A 19,000-nucleotide genomic window follows, 5' to 3' on the forward strand; every position below is an offset into this window, starting at 1 on the left:
GTACGAAACGGCTAAGAGAAAGAAGAAAGTGATGACATAGGTCCGAATGGAGTGCTGACAAGAGAATGTGTTGAAGAAGAATGCATGATAGATGCCATGGAGGTCACGATGAAATGTTATGGACAAGGGGCTCGGGAGGACTAAGCTTAACCGACAACCCCGAGGTCATTGTATGATGAGGGGTGACCTTCGTATCTCTGATGACCTTGACCAGATTCGAGTGTTGTCGCCATGACCGAGTAGTCTGGATACCCTCCGGTTGAATCGTAAGTACCCGATGCATCCGCATACATTGGGAGATCGTAAGCCTCATTGGGATCGAATCCCAGCCCGACCACGTGAGTAGAAGCCGAGTCGACGAGGTGTTGTTGCTGGCGTCGTTCGAGTCCTTCGAGCTGCCGTACATACGCGTTCAAGTCGGAATTTTCAGGCGAGAGGTGACCCTCGTTCGAGCCGACATAGTATGCAGGGTCGACTAAGTTTGGATGTATGGGGAATCCATGCTGTTGCTGCTGAAGCTCGGGCGAGTTGATGTAGCTAGAGAGGGACGGCGTGCCCGAGTTTGATGATGTTGCAAGATAGCCGTGCTGCTGTGAATGGGAGAGGACGTTCGGTGTCTGCTCAAACATCAAGCCTTCCGATGAATCGAATTGACCCGAAATCGCTTGAGGAATGCCTGGGGAGAAGTAGGTAGGCTGAAGCGCATTCGGAGATTGAGAATACATGGGTTGATGCAGATCGGCATAGAGAGTTTGGGAAGCGATTGAGCGCTCCATGCCGGACTGAGAAGGCATAGGCAGATCGTGTCCGGCATTCACTTGCACTTGCACTTGGATTTGCTGGCGAGGATTGCGCATGTGCGCGTTCTGCATGTGCGCCTGTGCAGACCCATGCGATGGCTGTTGCGGATGTGGATGCCGCGGGAATGCTGCATGGGATGATTGCACGATGCGATGTTGTTGCTGCTGATGCTGATACGGGACAGGCGGTGGCGGCGGGAAGCCCTCTGGATGCGCTGGGGGACGCGCAGATTGGAGGTGGTGCGGGTGAATGACCGGGAATTTTGGAGGGGGCTGAGGTAGCTGTCCGAAGTCGCTGCCGCTGTTTCCGTTTCCCTCGCTATCGCGAGGTCCCGCCCCCATCTGTTCGAAGCACTTCTGGCTTAATTTGCTGCGACTCTTGATCATGGCAGGGCTCGCAACCGAATCATCCATCATGGTTTTGGCGCCAATCGCGCTCGTGCTTGCGCTCCGACCCATCGATGCCGAAAGCGGAGAAGCTTGAGCTGCAGCTTGGCGAGGAGTGATTGTCGATCGAACACGTCCGCCTTGGTAAGGAGTCGTTTGTAGATCGCTCTCTCCAACAGACGCGCGACCACTGAGGCGGGGGAGGCGTGCGGCAGATGCCTCAATCCCGGCGTGCGAGTGACTTCGACTGAGCGAGGCTGAGGCTGCGTTGGACTCTAGGCTCGGACTCCCGGCGCTCGTGAGGGAGAGGTTCGAGAGTTCATGCGTGGCGGAAGCAGAGCGGGCCAATGGATATGGCGAGGCCCGGACCGAGCGAGGCGTTTGCTGATTCATAGGCAGATCGGCAGCGTTTGGGGAGCCAATAGATGGTCGACCACGAGAGCGCTGTGTTCGGCTACTTTTGCCCTCGGGTCCCGGGAACGTCGACGAAACATTGTCCTCGTCTGCATAGCGCGGTTCGGCTTCTTCTGTGCGGGACAAGGTTACGAAGACATTGTCATAGGTTCCCGCTGTCGGATGCGAAAGGGGATCAGCTCTCCGAGCGCAAGCTCAAAGGGTTCATGGCGCAGGGACACCTACCCGGGCTTGAAGCAAGCGCCAATCGCTCGGCCTGGGCGGCTTGATAGATATTGTGCAAAGCCACGATTTTCTCCCGAGGCAACAGGGTTGAGATCGAGGAAGTGCCGCATTTAAGCTGGTTTATAGAGAAGGTCGGAAGGCGGAGGATGTGGAGGAGCAACGCTATCCGTTCTGCAGGGAGCGAAACGTGCGCGATTCAGCATTGCTTTCGATTGCATTCTGTCACAATCTGGATTGCTTACCTGGTTTGCCGAGATGATCAGGTTCCTTGTGTCGGATTTGAGCTGGCCACCAGGCAGGTTTTGTCTCGTCGCCTTTCTGGTAAGGATATTTTGTCTGCTTTTGCGGTTCGATGACTTTGATCCAGCTACGACAGACGAGCTTGTCCACTTTGTGACTCAGGTCGCGCAGGCGGTCGACGAACCACTTGCTGAGCTGCTCCGGGGTGAATTTGTGCGTGTACTTGTCGTCTTTTGAGAATGTCGATTTCGCAGAGAGCGAAGGTGAAGTGACGCCCGCTTGGGAGAGCGAAGGCGAGGCCAGACTCGTAGTGATGGCGCCTTCAGAAGCAGACATGGAACGCGAAGAGCGATGTCCGGAGCGCGACGAGGTCGATGCTCCGATATTCGAATCCGCATTCGTCCGGTCGTTCACACCTGCAGTTGAGCGGGCTCGCGTCTGTATGGCCGACTCGTCTCCTCTTGCAGACCTTCCACTTCGATGGAGGCGTCCCGAGTCATCGTCGACCTCTCCATCTGACATGTCCTCGTCGGCCGCTTCTTGCTGCGATGGACGGTACATCTCTCCCTGCGAGCCATACACGCCTCCTCCAAGGCTGTTGAGATCATCGCGATCAGAGATCTGCGCCTTGACCAATCCCTTGGCCTCTTCGAGAACGCGCGGTCCCAGCCAGCCTGCGAGCTTGGGGTGCAGCGCCTCACTCGCGTACGCGTCAGACACCTCGCCATCAGGCGAGACCCACAGGATCGCAAACTGACATCCGTTGCGGTAGGACGAGATGCCCAACGAGCTCATGATGCGGTTCTTTGACGCGCGATAGTGCACGTCCTGTTTCTTTGGATCCTGCAGCGGTTCGTACCGCTGCAAGTGTTGCGCTGGCCCATGGGTATGTCGCATCGTGACAAGTGTCGACACGACGTTGGGATCGCCTTCCCGGGTCGAGGGCGAACGCGAACCGAGTGTTGTTGAGGGAAGATCGAGACGCGTCGAGAGCCTTGTTGTACAGGGTTTCCCGGGCCCACCACGACTTGTGTAACCGTGTTTGAGGTGCTTCGCACGCGTCAAGTGGCAGAATAGACGCTGTCGAATCGAAGGTAGGAGCTTAGGGTCCCTCTTCATCCCGGGGTTCGCGCGTCTTTAATCTTGATGAAATTTCCGCGCATTCGGCCGCGCGGGCTCCACGATGCGATCGGATTCTGAAACTCTCTTCTCTGACCAAGCGATCGTTCACTCCTACAGTACAGGCGTACTCTGAGAGCGTTCAAGGGAAGCGAGCAAGTTGCAGTCCGGATTGCGGCAAGTAGGAGTGCAGATCTGCGCAGCGCTCAAAGCCGCGAAACTGCGACACCCGACCGGCCCTACTGTAGCGCTGATGCGCGCAACCGATCTGCGACCCGGAACTTTATCTTGCCTCTCAGTCTCGCCTCGCGCTTGTCTTGCTTTCGTCTTGCCCTCGGGCATATACACTGTACTTGACTCGCCGGACGGTTCAACGTCAGAATCAAAAGGAGATTATACTTCAAAATTCTCTACGATCCACCTTCCTGCCGGCCACCGAAGGTTTCGCTTTATCGATGATCCACAGCCATGCTTTAAGAAGCTGACGAATGGCTCCGTTGCCACCGACTTGCTCAGCGAGAGTCGTTCGAAGCTCAATATGGCTCAGGGGTTCTGAGCGGGTTGCTCCAAGCGCTTGCAGTTTTCGCGACGGAAACAACCGTGTGGCGATCCTCGTCTGTGACTTGATTCGAGAGACATTTTGTCCTCGTACCGGTCTTGTCCAAGTCGTCCCCCCGAAGGGAGATCATAGATGGTGGGAATGGAAACCGAACTTCAATCTCCTTTTCGACGAGCGGCAACTTTGTGGGTTTGCCGTTTCCGTCTCCCTGTATCGATCAAGATCCATCCCGTGACGATTCCGACGCTCGACAAGCCGACGAGGAGGATCAGACTGGGTAGTTTGATCGCCCATTCTCTCGAGGTGGGGAACCACGCTTGTATAGACGAGTCTGAAGGAAGCAGAGGCTGCAACCATGAGAGAACATACAGGTGAGGGATCGTTGCTGGCAGGCGGAAAGACAGAAGCAGTCCCAAGAGACGCACAGTGATCAACGTCCATAGAGAGTAGTAGACGTAGGCCGCCGTCAAGACTGTCAGTCCAATCCCTGTTACAAACCTCAAGGCATCGTTTAGCAATTTCTTCAGATATGACTGCATACACAGGCAGGAGGAGGCAGCGAGACTGACTGCCGGTTGTTTGATCGGAAGGCTGTGCTAGTTATCGAGATTAGCGAAAGCGCACCGGATGAACACTACAAGCAGGACGACGCACCATGTGTATCACGCCCCAGTCAATACTGAAAAGCCATGAAAGAAGTCAGATTCGAAGAGGAGGGGAGAGACAGTCTGCGCAGTCGATCACTAAACGTCTCATCTGCATTCCGCTCGTGCACCTGTCACCACCGCAGAGATGCCGACGAAATCTGCCGATTCGAAACCTCAAGTGAATCACTCGTCCCTGTCGTCCATCGTCTCGCATTTGGTGCGTTCGCAAGTAGGAGCGTCTACAGCTACATCGACCTCGTCTAGTTTCACCTCGGCTCCACTCTCTTCGGTCGCCGATTCGGATCTAGATCGACATGTCGCTTCGCTTCTGCTACAAGAAGCTCGCGGCAAGGCTTCGAATTGGTCGACCCTCGGTACTCGAGCGTACCATGATCCACACAAGGAAGCGACGAAAGCGTTGCGCAAACCCAACACCAGATTCTTGGGCAACATGTTGAAGAATGTCGACGATCACAACGCAGCGCTCAAACGACAGGAGGAAGCGCAACAACGCAAACGCGACCTCGAGGAGCGAGAACTTGCACAACAGTGGAGACGCGAACAGGCGTCACGCTCGACGAGACATCGTGATCGGGATGAGACAGATGAAAGAGAACGTGAGCGTAGACGGAGGCGAAGAAGAGAACTTGGACTCGAATCGGATCTCGAGGCGGAAAGTACAAATCGAGCTCCGAGGCGGAGATCCGCATCACCAGCACGACCCGAGCCCAGAATTACGGACGAAGATTATGACAAGCGTTCATCCGCTTCAGCTTCGACGACGAAACGACTCGAGCGCCGGGACGAATCCAGCTCGAGTTACCAGAAAAGTCGTCGACGGAGACATCGTTCACGCTCACGCTCAGACGAGGAAGACGACAAAGACGACAAGGATGAAAGAGACAGGCATAGGTCACGTAGGAGACGAGAGAGGGCGAGAGAAGAAGAGGAGGAGGAAGAAAAAGAGGCAAACGGCAGAGATCGACGCCGCCGGGAACGCGAGCGACGAGAGCGAGCGCGTGACCGGTACAGCGAGGACGGACAAGACAGCGATACAGATATGCGCTCACGACGAGAAAAAGACCGAAGAAGCTCACAGAGACGCGAGCGGCACGAGGGGCACCGGGAAGAGGATGATTCTGCGAGAACAAGAAGGTCGACCTCGAAGCGCATGTCGAAAGACGACCGACCACTCGAACAAGTATTTGCCGAAGTCGAGCAGGAAGAAGCAACGTGAGCTATTACTTCTCGTAAATGCTGCTTCTGGTTGTGCGCTGAAACGAGCTTTTCTGACAAAACCAGCAAACCGCACCCACCGTCCGTGCCTCCTCCGCCTCGACCGGAGGAACCTCTGCCTTCGAAGATGGACAAGTACTTCTCGCCAACCTACGACCCTCTGCTCGATTTCAACCCTGCGCAACTCGCCATCTCACGGGACGGCACTACGAGCCAGAACGAGAACGAAAGGCTGATCGGCGAAGGGACTTTCAACGAGTGGGACAAGATGCTCAGCAGTCTCAAACACCAGAAGGAAGAGAAGAAGTTGCGAGAACAGAGGGAGAAGGAGGAACGGAGGAGAGAACGGGAACGCAAGAGGAAAGAGAGACGCAGGAAACGAGGTGAACTCGTATCCGCTTCCTCGTCCGAGGACGAGTCGAGGCACTCCACGACGGCGGGATCCGGACTGATGGATATCAAGTACACCAAGAAGGGGAAAACGCGAGAGTGGGACATGGGCAAAGAAACTCCCACTTGAAGGAACCTGTTTGTGGTTTTATCTCTCGTGTGCTCCGTAGCCTTGCTATTTATCGCATTGATCGCAAAACGCAAACTCGGTCCCTAATATACACATCGTTCCACATGAAACGCATCGAGCGTTTCGAAATAGTGGCAACGAGCCATTCATCTCGACGTGCATACGCGTTCGAGAAGGATTCCCGCTACTATGCGTAGATATATCTAGTCTTGACGAAACCGCGGCGGGGTACAGCGAGAGGAAGACAAAGAAAGAGAGGGACAGAGAATCGAGGCGAGGGGGGGCTGAAAAGTAGAAAACGTCAACAAGTTGAAAAGAATCGCAAGTACGGAAAACGGAAGCCACGACGATATACTGCTAAATCCAGATTGAGTGTAGAGAGGACTAAAGAATCTGATGCGGGAGACAAGTGTCTATGGTGGGTGCACAAGCTCGGTTACTCGTAGCTTGACGATGAGAGGGTTGGCGAAGCAGGTAGAGGGATTCGCGAGGGGTGCAGAGGACTCGGCATTCGCATCGGGCTGCACTGGATAGCCGGGAGGAAAGGAGAATCGGGAGGAGTCGAATGAGACGGGTATTCGGAAGCGAATGGCAATCCTACGGTCGAACCGCTGTCGTTGTCCTCCGAAGGCGAGAGTTTCCTGCTCCGCTCTTGCGCGTCCGGAGTTGTCTGATCCTCGACGATGTGGAAGCTGTCGTTCTCATTGTCGATCGGATCATGCGGCTCGAGTAGCGCAGCATGTCCATTCGCGCGAGCCTTGCGCAAGAATCCGGGCAAGAACCCGACGTACTCGACATGCTCCCCTTCGTGTTCTTCCGCTTCGAACGAAGCACCGTTCGGTACGCGCGTTTGCGTGCTGCTGCGTTCGAGACTAAGCATATCGAGCTGCGAGGTCGAGATGCGATCAGGATCTAAGTCGACCGTCGGGATGTCGTCTTCGTCGATGCAGCTCGATGCGTCCTCTGTCGCGGAACCATTGACGATTCCGACAGAGTCATCTCCGCCAGCATTCGACGGAGCAAACGAGCTGCGCCGAGACACAGTGTGTACTGATCGTCTTGGCGCGTTCAGAACGATGACGAGGTCATCTTCCTCATCGTCTTCCTCCTGTTCACGACGATTGACTGAAAATGACCCGATGTCGTCCTCGCTCGGGACCGAGATATGAAGTGAAGGAGAAAGGAGTTGAGTGTTGCTCGCCTTGCGACGGCCGTTCGTGTTTCCGCTGTGTCTGCGACCGTTTCCGCTGCCGTGCGAGTTCCGCCCGGCCCTCCGCCGGCCCGAGTGCGATGAAGAAGACTGTGACGTGTTTAGGGCAGGTCGCAAGGGATTTGAAGGCCGGGAGGCGAACGAGAGCGAGTCGAGATCGAGCCAGGTCAGCGGATGGACCTGTTTTCCCGACGTTCAAGGTTAGCGCAAATACATGGAGGTCGTTTCGGGACAAAGAACTGACTTGTGCTCGATTTCCGATTTCAAGCACCTCGTTCCCTGCTGATCGCGAGCGCTCTTCCGGCGGCAAGTCGACCGGTCCCGGATTGACTGGGCTGGCAGAGGAGGGCGACTGCACAGGGGACACATCGCTTCTCGTCTTACTTTGCAGAGACGACGATTCTGCTTTCCGTGCACCTTCGAGTAAAGCCAGGCGGGCTTCGGCTCGCATCGCCCGAGTAGCCAGTGCCCTCAACGCCTCCTGAGTCTGCATTCGGCAGACGAGTTAACAGTCAGACCTGCAGTGTTCGTTCACGATTGCGCGTATCCCTGACTTACCTCGTTGTCATTTGATCGTTGCTCCTCCTCGAGTACTGACAATCTCCAACGAGCGATCTCGAGTTCTTTCGCGTTCCGGTCCGCATCCATCTCGGCTTCTCTTGCCCTCGCTTTCCATATCGCGGCATCGCCAGACATGTCTGTAGTGCCAGCCCCTCCAAAAGGCGAGTGCGAACCTCCTGATCCAACATTGGCTCTGGAAGAGGCTCTTGGCGGTCCTGAGCCTGGAGAGGGAAGCGAACCGTTCTTGCTGCCGGAAGAGCCAGCATTGCCGCTTCCTCCGAGGACAGCGATCGCAGACACACTCGAGGTGATTCGCGGGCGGGCGAGGCTCTGTTGAGTGTGGCCAGGAGAAGGATGTGGGGAGGCAGAGGCCGCAACGTAGTAAGCTGCAGACTGGTTCATGTAGTTCTGGTACAGCTGCGCCTGAGACTGAGCCTGTACTTGCGCTTGAGCATGAGCTTGTGCCGCGGCGACACTCGGGCCAAAATTCGCATTTGTCGGTGACACCGCCTGAGAGATGTGAGGCGGATAGTTGGCATTCATGGGCGAAGGCGGATGGGAGGACACGCTGTGCCAATTCGATTGCTGAGGCTGTCCGGCTGGGAGGCCGAGAGAGTTGAGAGGATAAGCGAGACCGCTCGCCATAGAGCCGACCTCGTCGAGACCTGCTTCTCCGGTCCGGATGCGCTGACGCTGTTGCCGGTGCTGCTGCTGCTGCTGCTGAGCTTGAGCTTGAGCTTGGTACTGCAAAGCAATGACTTGTTGGTATTGCGCTGCTGCCTGAGCTTGAACTTGCGCGATCGCGTACGCCTGCTGCTGCTGATGGAGCTGTAGCTGTTGTTGCTGCTGCTGCTGTTGCGTCGAGGTGACTGGTACAGATAGCGATGACTGGCGAGAAGGAGGACGAGAGGGGTTCTGTGCCAAAGGCGCGACTTGATGAGCCGTGAGGGTAGAAGGTGGCGACCAGGGTTGCTGCTGCTGTATGTTTGAAGCCGTCGACTGCGTCACGGACGACATCAAGCCACCGACAAGAGGGATCGATCGGTTCGTAGGATGTGGCGACGATTCGGGGCTGCCGAAATAATTTGGGGTAGACGGCGTACGACTTGAATTGGCTTGAAAGTATCCGTGCGGGAATGGTTGAGGCGATGTCCCGCGCGGAACCCGATGTCTGCCTTCGGAACCGTCAAAGCTATCCTCCTCGCTTCCTCCTCGATCGATGTCGACGCCAAGTCCTCGCAAACTCGCTTCTCTTCCCCGCCCGGCTGAACCCGCTCCTGTTGACCACCGCAAAGTCTCATCCCGATCGAAAGGCGCAGAATTCGGCTGTCTCTTGGCAAAATCCGGCGGTGTCATGGTCATGGTGGGTGGCACGAGCGGTAGCTGCGCACGATCTATCGAATAAGGCGATCCAGACGACGGGAGCGAAAGGTTCGATGTCGAATAGGCGCTACTAGCGGTACTCAGGCGTCTATGCGGCTGCGGCGTTGAATCGCTCGCAACCGCGGGAGACGGCGTATATCCGCTAGAAGGCAGAGAAGTAAGAGGCGCAGGTCGATCTCGACCGATGGACCGGGATCCACTAGAGGCAGTGCGCGAATGCGGTGCGGGTTCCGTCTCGCTAGTCTCGTCCTCGTCTGCTTCTGGCGCTTCTGTCGCGACCGGTTTTGGCAGGCCGACGACTGATTTCCCATTTGGCCCCATTGGCACGAGCTTCTTCGAATTTTTCTTCGTGCGAGACGCCGTAGCTTGCGGCGCGGGGACAGCTGAAGCGCTGCGAGTTGTCGAAGGACGTCTGCCAGTTGATGAACCTGACGAGACCGACGCTGACAGAGACGGCGATCGAGATGGAGTTGGCGACATGGACGGAGAAGTAGACAAGAGGTCTTCGTCGTGAACAGGACTCGGTTTCGCTTGGAAAGACGCGTGTAGATCGAACGGCAAGTGAATCGCGGCTGCTCGGATCGGAATGGGCGAAGCTATCCGCTCAGGGCAGTCTGCTCTGCGGTCAGGGGAGAGAGCTGGTGGAGAAGGAGTGCGAGAGCGGTATGGCAGAAGGCGGGGCGAAGTCTGGACGGAAGCTGAAGCCGTTGCTACAGGCGGATCCGATGAAGATGGTGGCAGTGGACGGGACGGATTCGCTGCAGAACGTGTTCGCACTGAAGCTTGTACAGACGTTGGAGTCGTTTCGTCCGCATCATCCTGCTGCTTTGAGCGATCAGGCATTAGCTCTAAGACGCTTGATCGAAAGATCCCGACCACACGAACCACACGCACCTCGATCTCGTCCCCTTTCGCACCGCGCTTTTGAGACGCACTTTCAGTGCCATTAGGTTTCAGTGGCGGTATCACTGCCGCTTTTTTGCCTTTATTTCCTTTAACCTTCTTTCCGCTCGCTTCCACCTTGGCAGAGGAGAACGCATCCTTTGCGACCGTTTCATTCCGGGCACCATCCCGTGCCGGGGACTCCGTGCGCTGCGAAGCTGGATTTCCAGGTCGAGACGATAGCCCGAGCCCTCTCGAGGTCGAACTGAGGACCGCACCGATCTTTTCGAGGTTGTCCCAGATTGCAGCTGAAGTGCTCGTCAGACACGCAGTACTCGGCAACAGCGCGTTTGATGATTTTGCTGTATCGCGAGGATTGGGACGCGAGGAGGCGGATGCGTCGTCTGCTTTGTCGTGACTCTGCGCAAGCAGGATGCTCTTGACGACGATCTCTTTCCGCTTCTTGGCGCCTTTGACAGGAGTCGGATTTGCCCGGTAGCGATTCTTGTTGGAGTGCAGTCGCTTTGCAATATAGCCCGAAGCAAGCAAGAGCGCTAGTCCTGTGAAGAGCAGATGGTGCGGAATCGCGTCGGCCGAGATCGAGCGCAGGTACGACACCGGGCTGGTCGTGGCGGCCACTGCCACAGTCGTAGCAGTCGGGATCTGTGACAAGCTCGGAGTCGGCGTTTCGGTTGGAGCTCGTCGAGGCGGGAGAGGGCGCGCGCGGAGAGGCGTCGGATCGACTGCGGTGTTGAGCGACTTGCGCGGAACGTTGCACGATGCCGGCGGACGGTGAAACTTCCTCCGGATGCACCGGCCTGCGTTGCCGACATTCGCAGGCGGCGATGCCGTCGTCGACGAGCTGGATCCGATTCGATGTAGCCCTATGCGTTAGTAACTTGGCAGCAGGATGCGAAAGTGTTTCGCCGTGCGACGGCTCGCAACGCGCGAACTCACCTTGGGGACGCCAGCTTGATTCGTCCCACAGCTGCTGAGCTGCTCGCGAATGGGTCGGACTGCAGACCTCGAGGCGAGATGTCGGAAGGGCGCGATTTAGGCAAGGGGCGTGGCGCGGCGCCTCGACGGGGCGCGCTATGTAAGTATTACGGAAGACAAATAAATTTCCGCAAATTTCATTCCTGTTGATTACTGCAGTCATTGCAACCATGTGTCTCGAACTTCTCACTCGGAGGCTGGGTTCAGATGCAGTAGCGGCCACATGGCACCGATCGACATCTCCGCCGGTCCAACACTATTTGCCTGTAGCTCGGTGACAATAACATACGCACGTTCACAGCATCGCACTGTGTACGTAGCATCTGGGACAGAACCCGTGTACCGAAATTCCGATTCATAAACTCGAGCTCTTGTCAGGAATTTTGGCGGGGCTCTATATGCTTCACTTCGATTTCATCTTCCGGCCGTTCCATTCTAGGAAGGCTGTTTTGTATCATCCGATCTTGAGGCTGCAAGCTTGCAACGTTATTGGTCTTTTTCTCTCGTTGTGTACGTGGGCAACTCGCCAGTCCATTTTGCACGGTGCAACGTATAACCAACGTACGGCGGATCGATAGCTTTCAGGCTTGGCGTTTCCTGCTTGTCTGCCAGGCGATCGAGCGAGGACTTCGCGTCGCAGGCTGGGGGCTTGCATCTTGGAGTCACGTTCCCAGAACTGCCCACATGCTCGGAGGACGACAAGTTGCAAAGGGTATTTACTACAACACACGAAACATCGGTAGTTACTATTAAATAATCAGGGAAGACCAACCTCGAAGCCGACTCAAGTTTGAGGCTTCTTGAGGCTACTGAGTCGAACAATCAGAGGCAAGATGCCCGAGTTTTCGCGAGCAGCGTGTAGGGAAAGGAATCCGAGAGACTGTTCAATGTGGTGGTTGAAGTGGATTTCGAATCTGCGAAACCCAAGCCGAGGATCAGGATCAGCTCAAAAGGACAGCTTATTGATACGACCATTGATTGTTTCTTACTTGGTCAGGAACTCCCAGTGCGGCTTGAACTTGACGTTGTTCCAGTCGCCGTTCGCTTCGTGCTCGCATGTGACGAGAATCCTGGTGAACGACGCGGTATAGTTGGCGAATACGTAACACGTATTGAACAGTTTTTGGTGGAAGAGCTGCTCGGACGACAATTGTCAGAGACCGGGAATCAGATTCAGCGAGGGAGAAGGAAAGAGAAACCGCTCACATCGAGCAGTTTCTCGTTCGTCAAAAGACATTCGTTTGTGCAAGTGTTGAGGAAGTTGTCGTGATCCTTTAAAAGCTGATCGACTGTTTCGGCTTCGTCGAGTTTCTTCTTCAACTCGGCCCACCGACTCTCGAGCACTTCACTGACGGCGAAATCAAACATTTGCTGAATGAAATCGTACATCCTCGCTCGGAGCGCAAACACTCGACCTTTCCACGCTTGCAACTCGGGGTACGGAGATCGTTGTCGCCATGCTGGCGTTTTGAGATGTTCGGTCCACGTTTCGAGGAACACGCGCTCGAGATGTTTGAGCCGTAGGAGGTGTCGGAAGATCATCTGGTAGTACGTGATCGACTTGCGCGAGAGGACGAGAGACAGCGGGAACTTGACCGCGTAGTCGAGGTTGAACGCGTCCCACCCTAGTGAGACCCCAGACATCCCATTAGAATGGCGCGCGACGAGATGACGGAGCGAGCAGGCTGGCTTACCCATGATATCAGGAGAGCCTCGCGTTGCGGTATCCTTTTTGACCTCGTCGAAAGATTCTACGGGCACGCCGTCAGGCCCGACCATCGCTCCCGTCTGGTTGACAATCTTGAGCAACCATTCGGCCACGGTGACGTCTTCAAACACAATCTTGAGGTCTTCCTGGAATGGATCGTTGTCGACGCGAGAGGTTGGGTTGCGCAACGCGAGGTCGAGCTGCGTTTGCAGCCTTTCGAGCATGATTCGTTTCTTCTTCTTGCCGAGTTCGAGTTTCGCCATATCGAGGAAATGCGTAAAGACATCTCCATGGTTGATGAAGAAGTATTGTTTCATCGACCTGATTGTCAGAGAGGGTTAGCGGCGAAACAACCAGCGTAGGGGTCTGTGAAAGAACTGACTCTAATCGAGAAGCGAGATGCTCCTCTTCTAGCAGCAATTTGAGCAGCGTCTTGTTCGCGTAGGTATAGGCGGTGTCGATCCGCTTGAAGAAACTGCAAGAGCGGCTTGATGCGTCAGTCACGTAGGGAACCGCACAATCGGAAGGTGGTAGCTCACTCTTCCTCGTCCATAGCGATCAATTCACCCTCTCGCACTCGGTTCCCCTCTGGTACCTGAATCTCGATTCCGCATTCCCTGATGACATTGAGGTATTTGCCTGCAAGCAGAATCTTGTCCTTCCACGGTTCGAGGAAAGCCGGTACGATCGCGCCTCCTGCGAGACCCCTCTCCCTCGGAGCAAGGTCGTGAGCAGTGCCCTTGGCAGCTGATGAGGTCCCGATTGATTTGTCTCGGAGCGTGTACCTGCGCTCCCAGTAGTCGTCTGTGTAATCGAGTTCGAGCGAGCCTTGGTTGATCCCTTTCGTCTCTCTCACGATGAACTCGTCCCATGGATCGCTCAGGTGACCTGTCGAGATCCATGCGAGCAGGATCGAAGCGTACGGTTGACTCGCTTTGAGAAGCAAATGCGAGTAGAGCTCCTTGGCGGCGGGATCTCCAGCATTTCGCTCGAGCTTGTCGAACAGGACATACAGGACCTCTCCACCTTTCGGTGGACCTGCTCTCCATCCTCCACCACCGGAGCCTGATGCTCCGGTAGGTGATGGGGCGGCGGCAGCTGCAGCAGACTTCATTTCGGCGAGAATGTTGGCCATGGCACCGCCTCCCGCGTACGAGTCGTCACTTTCGCCTTCCTCATCGGAAGAGGTGTCGTCGTCTGAAGAAGGAATCGTGAGAGACACGAGGTCGATAATGAGCGAATGAATGAGCGAGAGCGTGTGCAGGGCCGGATGCACAAAGAGCCAAAACCGCTGCAGGGTGAAAGTCGGGGATGCTGTGAAGTGCGTCTCGAGCTGTGCCAGCAGCACGAGATAGTCCTGTACAAAACGCGATCATCAGCACTGTTGACCAGTTCCACCAGCCGGAATGCAAAAGCGTACCCTGAGCATTTCGCGAATCGCCGCACAAAGCGCATGGTTGATGACACCGTGCTCTAGCACAGAGTACTGCTCGATGAAAGCAGTGATCGACGTGAAGTAGGTCGAGAGGGGGAGGAAGCGTTCAACGACCGACGCGATCCACGGATCTGTCGATTTGACAGTCAGAATGACCTTACGTTCTTGTACGAGGCTTGTTATTGAGGAACGTACCGAGTCCATCGTCAATGACGAACTGCGCGCCTTGCATGCGCTCAAAATCGTCTTCTGGCACATACGAAGGATCGAATTCGATGTATCGACCTTCGATTCCCTGTCCGACATTCGCCCGCACTATGCGTTAGCTAAGAGGCGCGACGATTCCAGTCCAGGCAAGGGCAAGCAGGTTACCATGAGGACAAAGAGAAGGTCCTCGACAATCAAAGCCTCCTGCAGGTCGGCGCTCAACCCCGCAAGCGGTTCCTTTTCGAGCCCTCTCGCTTTCCGCCGTGCGCGTTCCCTCTGTGCTGTGATCTCTTCGTCCTCGGGTACGTCTTCAATCACGCTTCCCGAGTCTGAAGTGTCATCCTCAGCATGGGTACGGGTTTGACCAGATGTTGCCGTGGCTGAATTGGATTTGCGAGCGGCGCTTCGCCTGATTGCCGCTCGATGGGGAGAAGCCAAGGGCAAGCGGCTGTTGAGAGGAGCACGCGCGAACGACGTGTCTGCGATGAACGAGCCCTCGGGAGCCGGCACTGGAGGTAACGAGGCCATCAGTCGTTGGTTGAATGACAGGACTGGTCACTGAGACGGACCGTGAGCTCTTGCGGGAAGTTCTTCCGGTTCCTCTCCTTCGTCGAGCCGTGCATGAGTATCTTGATACGTCTCACCCCTGCCTCTCGAGGTCTTGGCGGCGGTGCGGATGCTCGATTGAATCTGTGGAAACACCGTTTGGTTGTAGCTATCAGCGTTGATCTCGCCTTCTCGATCATTTCAGACTCGCCTGTTGAAACTCTTTCTCAGCGAGTCCTCCGTATCTTGCGGCGGAAGGTTTCGGAGTTTTCGGTTGCTGCGTTGTTGTCGACGCGCCGAACGTTGAACTTGCAGCGCGACTCAGGCCCAACGAGGACGAAGGGCGAGAGTTCCGACTCGATAGACGCGACTCGGAACGTCGAGAGTCCATCCCGGTGGTGAACCTGAAGCGTACGGCGATACGAGATCAACACAGAGCGCGTCGACGATCGACCGCGTCTTCTCAACTCGCCTCTTTTCTTCGCCTTCCCCGCGGCCGACCTTGTGAGTGTGCAGCGTCTATTCGCAGAGCACCTACCGGGAGGCTTACTCTGCCTCTGATCAAGCACTCGTCCATAGCGCGTTGCAGCTATTTGGCGAGGAAGTTGGCCGCCTGCACCGCCCTCTCACCACGTGCCTGTTAGCGTTCGGCATCGTTCCTGACCCCGACTACCTACTCGTCGCATCACACCCGCCCTTCTGGCAGGAGGTCCATCTCAACACAAAGGGGAGCCATCTCAACACGAACGCGAGCGATCTGAGCGTTCCCCACCCTTTTTTCAACTTGGCACCTACCGACCATATCAGGCTCCTTCCTCTCCTGATCACTTGGACCACGTCGACGACGAGTACGAGTATGGCACCCAGCAGGATGCCCAAAAGGCCGTCCGGTGGCGAGCCGACGGTCTCTGCCCCAAAAAAGCTGCGGTCTGAGACTGAGGCAAGCAGATCGACTACGAGCTTGACTCCCAACACCCATGCCAAGCAGCTCGAAAGGCCATCCACCCGCCGATCGAGCGAGCTGCCAGTCACTAGCACAGAGCAATCTCGTTCTCGGGCAGTGCGCGATGTCTCAGGACGTTTCGTACGCCATCGATCGCCTGGGCCGACGCCGGGCGCGCGGGCCAATAACCAAACCGTTCCGGCGACGCATGAGCATATGATAGAGACGGAAATTATCAATTTCACTGGTACGTCAAACTTCGTCTGTTACTGTCGTTAGTCGTCTGACACGGTTCTTTTCTTGTAGTTTACGGCTTTGTGCGTCACGAACCAACGATGCCTGTGGTTTGCATGAAGTCGATGGTTACGGAAGAATGCGTTCGGCTTCGGGACGGCGAACACGCGATCAGCAATTATGACTTAGCGTCCCGGATTGCTCCGATTCTCGATCTGTCCAGCGGCTACGAAGGTTAGGATCGATCCTACATGCCTTCGAGGTCTATCTGAAACGGTTACAATTCGTTCAACAGGTGCTTTTCGTCTTCAAGTGACGATTGAGCCGCAATATTCCGTTGAAATGCTTCTTGGAGGAATGTCCGCCGAAGACGTTGTGGCTATCATGTTCGCAAGCTCCGTTGACATCACGACACCAACGATTGATCGGCTGCTCAGTCTGGACGACCTTCTCGTACACCCGATACGCGATGTTGAGCTTCGTAATCGGAGTCTATGCTCTCGTGTTCCGCAACCGAACGATTGTCTCCTGATCCAGGTTAGTCCTTGGCAATAAGCACAATAGCCCTGTGTTCTGTTGATTGACTCGGACCGTCCATAGTTTTGTCCGGTTATGAAACCGCCAGGTGGTCTTGCAATCTCTCCGCCTTCTCTGCATACGTCGCTACCAGCTTCGCCGTCGCGTCTCATCCATCTGAAAAGGTCCAGCTCGACCGAGCCTCCTTCCCTGCCATCCGCACCGATTGCTGAAGCTCCGCCATCGGGCGTCGACCTGTACCGACCCCAGGGCACTTGGCGCGAAGCTATCGGCCTGCCTCCTAACTCTGTCAATCCAGTCTGGGCTTTCCTTCCCGCCGGAGGAGGCAAAAAGAAGAAGGTCCCAGGTTCGGGTCGAAGCTTACCGACAAGCTCTCGAAAATGCGCTGGCGTCTGGATGTGCTCCAGTTCGACATGCTTGCACATCGCTCGACCCATCGTCTCGTCGAAGGAGTGTTTGAGATACTGCGAAACGTGCCGTTCTCCGATGAATCTGATCAGCTGCAGCGCTCGCTGGAATGTGGTAACGCTTCCTAAGATCGAGCAGGGCGCTTTCGCCCAGCTTGTTTACCACGAAGGCATACACGAGCATGTCGAGCCACCCGGCAGGGGCGTGCCGTCTGGAGTATCCGCCAAGGTAGTCGACCTTGGTCGGCAGAACCCGTCCATTATCCCCACGCAATCCCAGAGCGGATCCTATTCTGTCAATTCGGAACGCCGCCAGGCTCGCCAACCGTCGCGGGAGGTCCACCTAAGTCCGACGACATCATCGAATAGCGCTAGCCCCCTTCAACAAGCGCGAGAAACGTCGGGAACTCCGGACTCAGATTCGCAGTCGGATGCTTCGGAAGGACAGAACATGGTTGCGCTCGACATCCTTGCCGAACTCGCTCGAGCCAACCCGAATACGTTCGGCGGCCTCGTTATCGATGGAGGAATCATATTGATGAATCTCCAGTCTCCCAAAATGCGTGAGCGACTCAACAGTTCCCGTGCCGGGCTCGAAACTAGTGGTAGACATGGTCGACCTGGACTGGCCACCGATGCGCACAACACATTCTTCAATAAACCGTATATCCTCATCCAAACCGTCATGTTTTCAGATTCAACGTCGCGTTGGCTGCCAGTCCTCTACACGGTCACGGATCGGGAGACTGCGGAAGCGTACGAACGTCACTTCACGGCCCTTTTCGAGGCGTTCGACATTGACTTCCGACCCGAGAAAATCGCCGCTCAATTCATGCACGCGGATGACTTTTCAAGCGCTCAGAGCGAGGGATTTGTAACGGCTTTGGCGCAATTCGCCGAGGCTTCCTATACCCGCCAGAGGAAAACAGGAGGCGAAGTATCGGTGCAGGATCGCAACTCATACTACGAGCAAGGGTTGTTCGAAGCCCAAAGGCTCGTTAAGGGAGGTTGCGGACAGTTCGACCTCGACATCGCCCAGGCTGCCAGACAATTCCGCATTCCGGACAGCGAACGCGTTGAATTCGTGCAGTCGGCTTATTTGGTGGTCATGTCGAACACCGTGGCTGCAATCCAGGCTCAACGGTCGAAAATGTTGGCACGGTGGCCGATCATGATGAGATGGTTTGGATGGTGGACAGCGTCCCGTATCGCTCGGCTGACTGGAGCGAGCCAGACGGGAACGTCACCCGAGGACCTTGTGGCGATACCTTCCGACTCGAACGCGGTCGAACACACAAACATGGTGGTACTTCAAATGAGCCGAGGTGAAAAGCTCACCCTCGAAGTTGGGCTGGGTCGTTTATACGATTTGATCCAGGCTTACGACGCGCAAGAATCTGCCGCGAGTGAGTTGCTTCTCACGCGGCTGAGCCAACGAAACTGACTCACACTGTCTGCTTGCAATGACGATCGACGAAGATACTGTCGTCGATTCCGAGATGAAGCGAGAACTGGCGCACAAGCTTGTCATGTTCGAAGGCGAAAAGCTCCAAGAGGCGATCAACATCATCCGTCGAGGGCAACCCGATGCTCTGCGCGTACGTTCTGTTCTCCCCCTTCCTGCACGAGCGCACTTCTCTCGCGCAACCGACCCTTACTTTCTTGCTGCTTTTGATTCAGGCCTCAAATCACAAACTTGATATCGATATCGATATTCTCGATCGACGCACGCTCGTCGCTCTCTACCGCTACGTTTGCCCCGGAATCCAATGCGGAACGACGTTGTTGAAGGTTGGTCGATGAC

The 19,000-nt window shown here is 55.8% G+C and overlaps 5 protein-coding genes across 5 annotated transcripts; 2 read left to right on the plus strand and 3 right to left on the minus strand.

Annotated features, from left to right (window-relative positions):
• Positions 1-146: 146 nt before the first annotated feature.
• JCM15063_006159 (uncharacterized protein) lies at positions 147-2,963 on the minus strand (the record flags this gene model as incomplete). The annotated part of the gene is made up of 3 exons (XM_076681002.1): positions 147-1,756; positions 1,827-1,997; positions 2,069-2,963. 3 exons carry the CDS (start codon positions 2,961-2,963, stop codon positions 147-149), a joined length of 2,676 nt encoding a protein of 891 aa, XP_076531872.1.
• A 1,573-nt stretch (positions 2,964-4,536) lies between these two features.
• On the plus strand, positions 4,537-6,147 carry JCM15063_006160 (uncharacterized protein; the record flags this gene model as incomplete). The annotated part of the gene is made up of 2 exons (XM_076681003.1): positions 4,537-5,624; positions 5,694-6,147. The coding sequence occupies 2 exons, from the start codon at positions 4,537-4,539 to the stop codon at positions 6,145-6,147; spliced, it is 1,542 nt and encodes a 513-aa protein (XP_076531873.1).
• Positions 6,148-6,583: 436 nt separating this feature from the next.
• On the minus strand, positions 6,584-11,016 carry JCM15063_006161 (uncharacterized protein; the record flags this gene model as incomplete). Its single annotated transcript, XM_076681004.1, has 5 exons — positions 6,584-7,537; positions 7,602-7,844; positions 7,916-10,123; positions 10,196-10,926; positions 10,998-11,016. 5 exons carry the CDS (start codon positions 11,014-11,016, stop codon positions 6,584-6,586), a joined length of 4,155 nt encoding a protein of 1,384 aa, XP_076531874.1.
• Positions 11,017-11,963: 947 nt separating this feature from the next.
• On the minus strand, positions 11,964-15,466 carry SPC97 (gamma-tubulin-complex subunit SPC97; the record flags this gene model as incomplete). The annotated part of the gene is made up of 11 exons (XM_076681005.1): positions 11,964-12,093; positions 12,169-12,314; positions 12,386-12,804; positions 12,874-13,208; positions 13,270-13,362; positions 13,427-14,244; positions 14,308-14,453; positions 14,518-14,617; positions 14,695-15,038; positions 15,099-15,244; positions 15,297-15,466. 11 exons carry the CDS (start codon positions 15,464-15,466, stop codon positions 11,964-11,966), a joined length of 2,847 nt encoding a protein of 948 aa, XP_076531875.1.
• A 1,398-nt stretch (positions 15,467-16,864) lies between these two features.
• On the plus strand, positions 16,865-18,999 carry JCM15063_006163 (BET domain-containing protein; the record flags this gene model as incomplete). The annotated part of the gene is made up of 3 exons (XM_076681006.1): positions 16,865-18,602; positions 18,676-18,794; positions 18,877-18,999. 3 exons carry the CDS (start codon positions 16,865-16,867, stop codon positions 18,997-18,999), a joined length of 1,980 nt encoding a protein of 659 aa, XP_076531876.1.
• Between the last annotated feature and the right edge of the window lies 1 nt (position 19,000).

The sequence above is a fragment of the Sporobolomyces koalae genome, assembly GCF_050403365.1.
Source record: "Sporobolomyces koalae JCM15063 DNA, S_koalae_JCM15063T_v1_ctg51, whole genome shotgun sequence".
Taxonomy (NCBI): Eukaryota; Fungi; Basidiomycota; class Microbotryomycetes; order Sporidiobolales; family Sporidiobolaceae; genus Sporobolomyces; species Sporobolomyces koalae.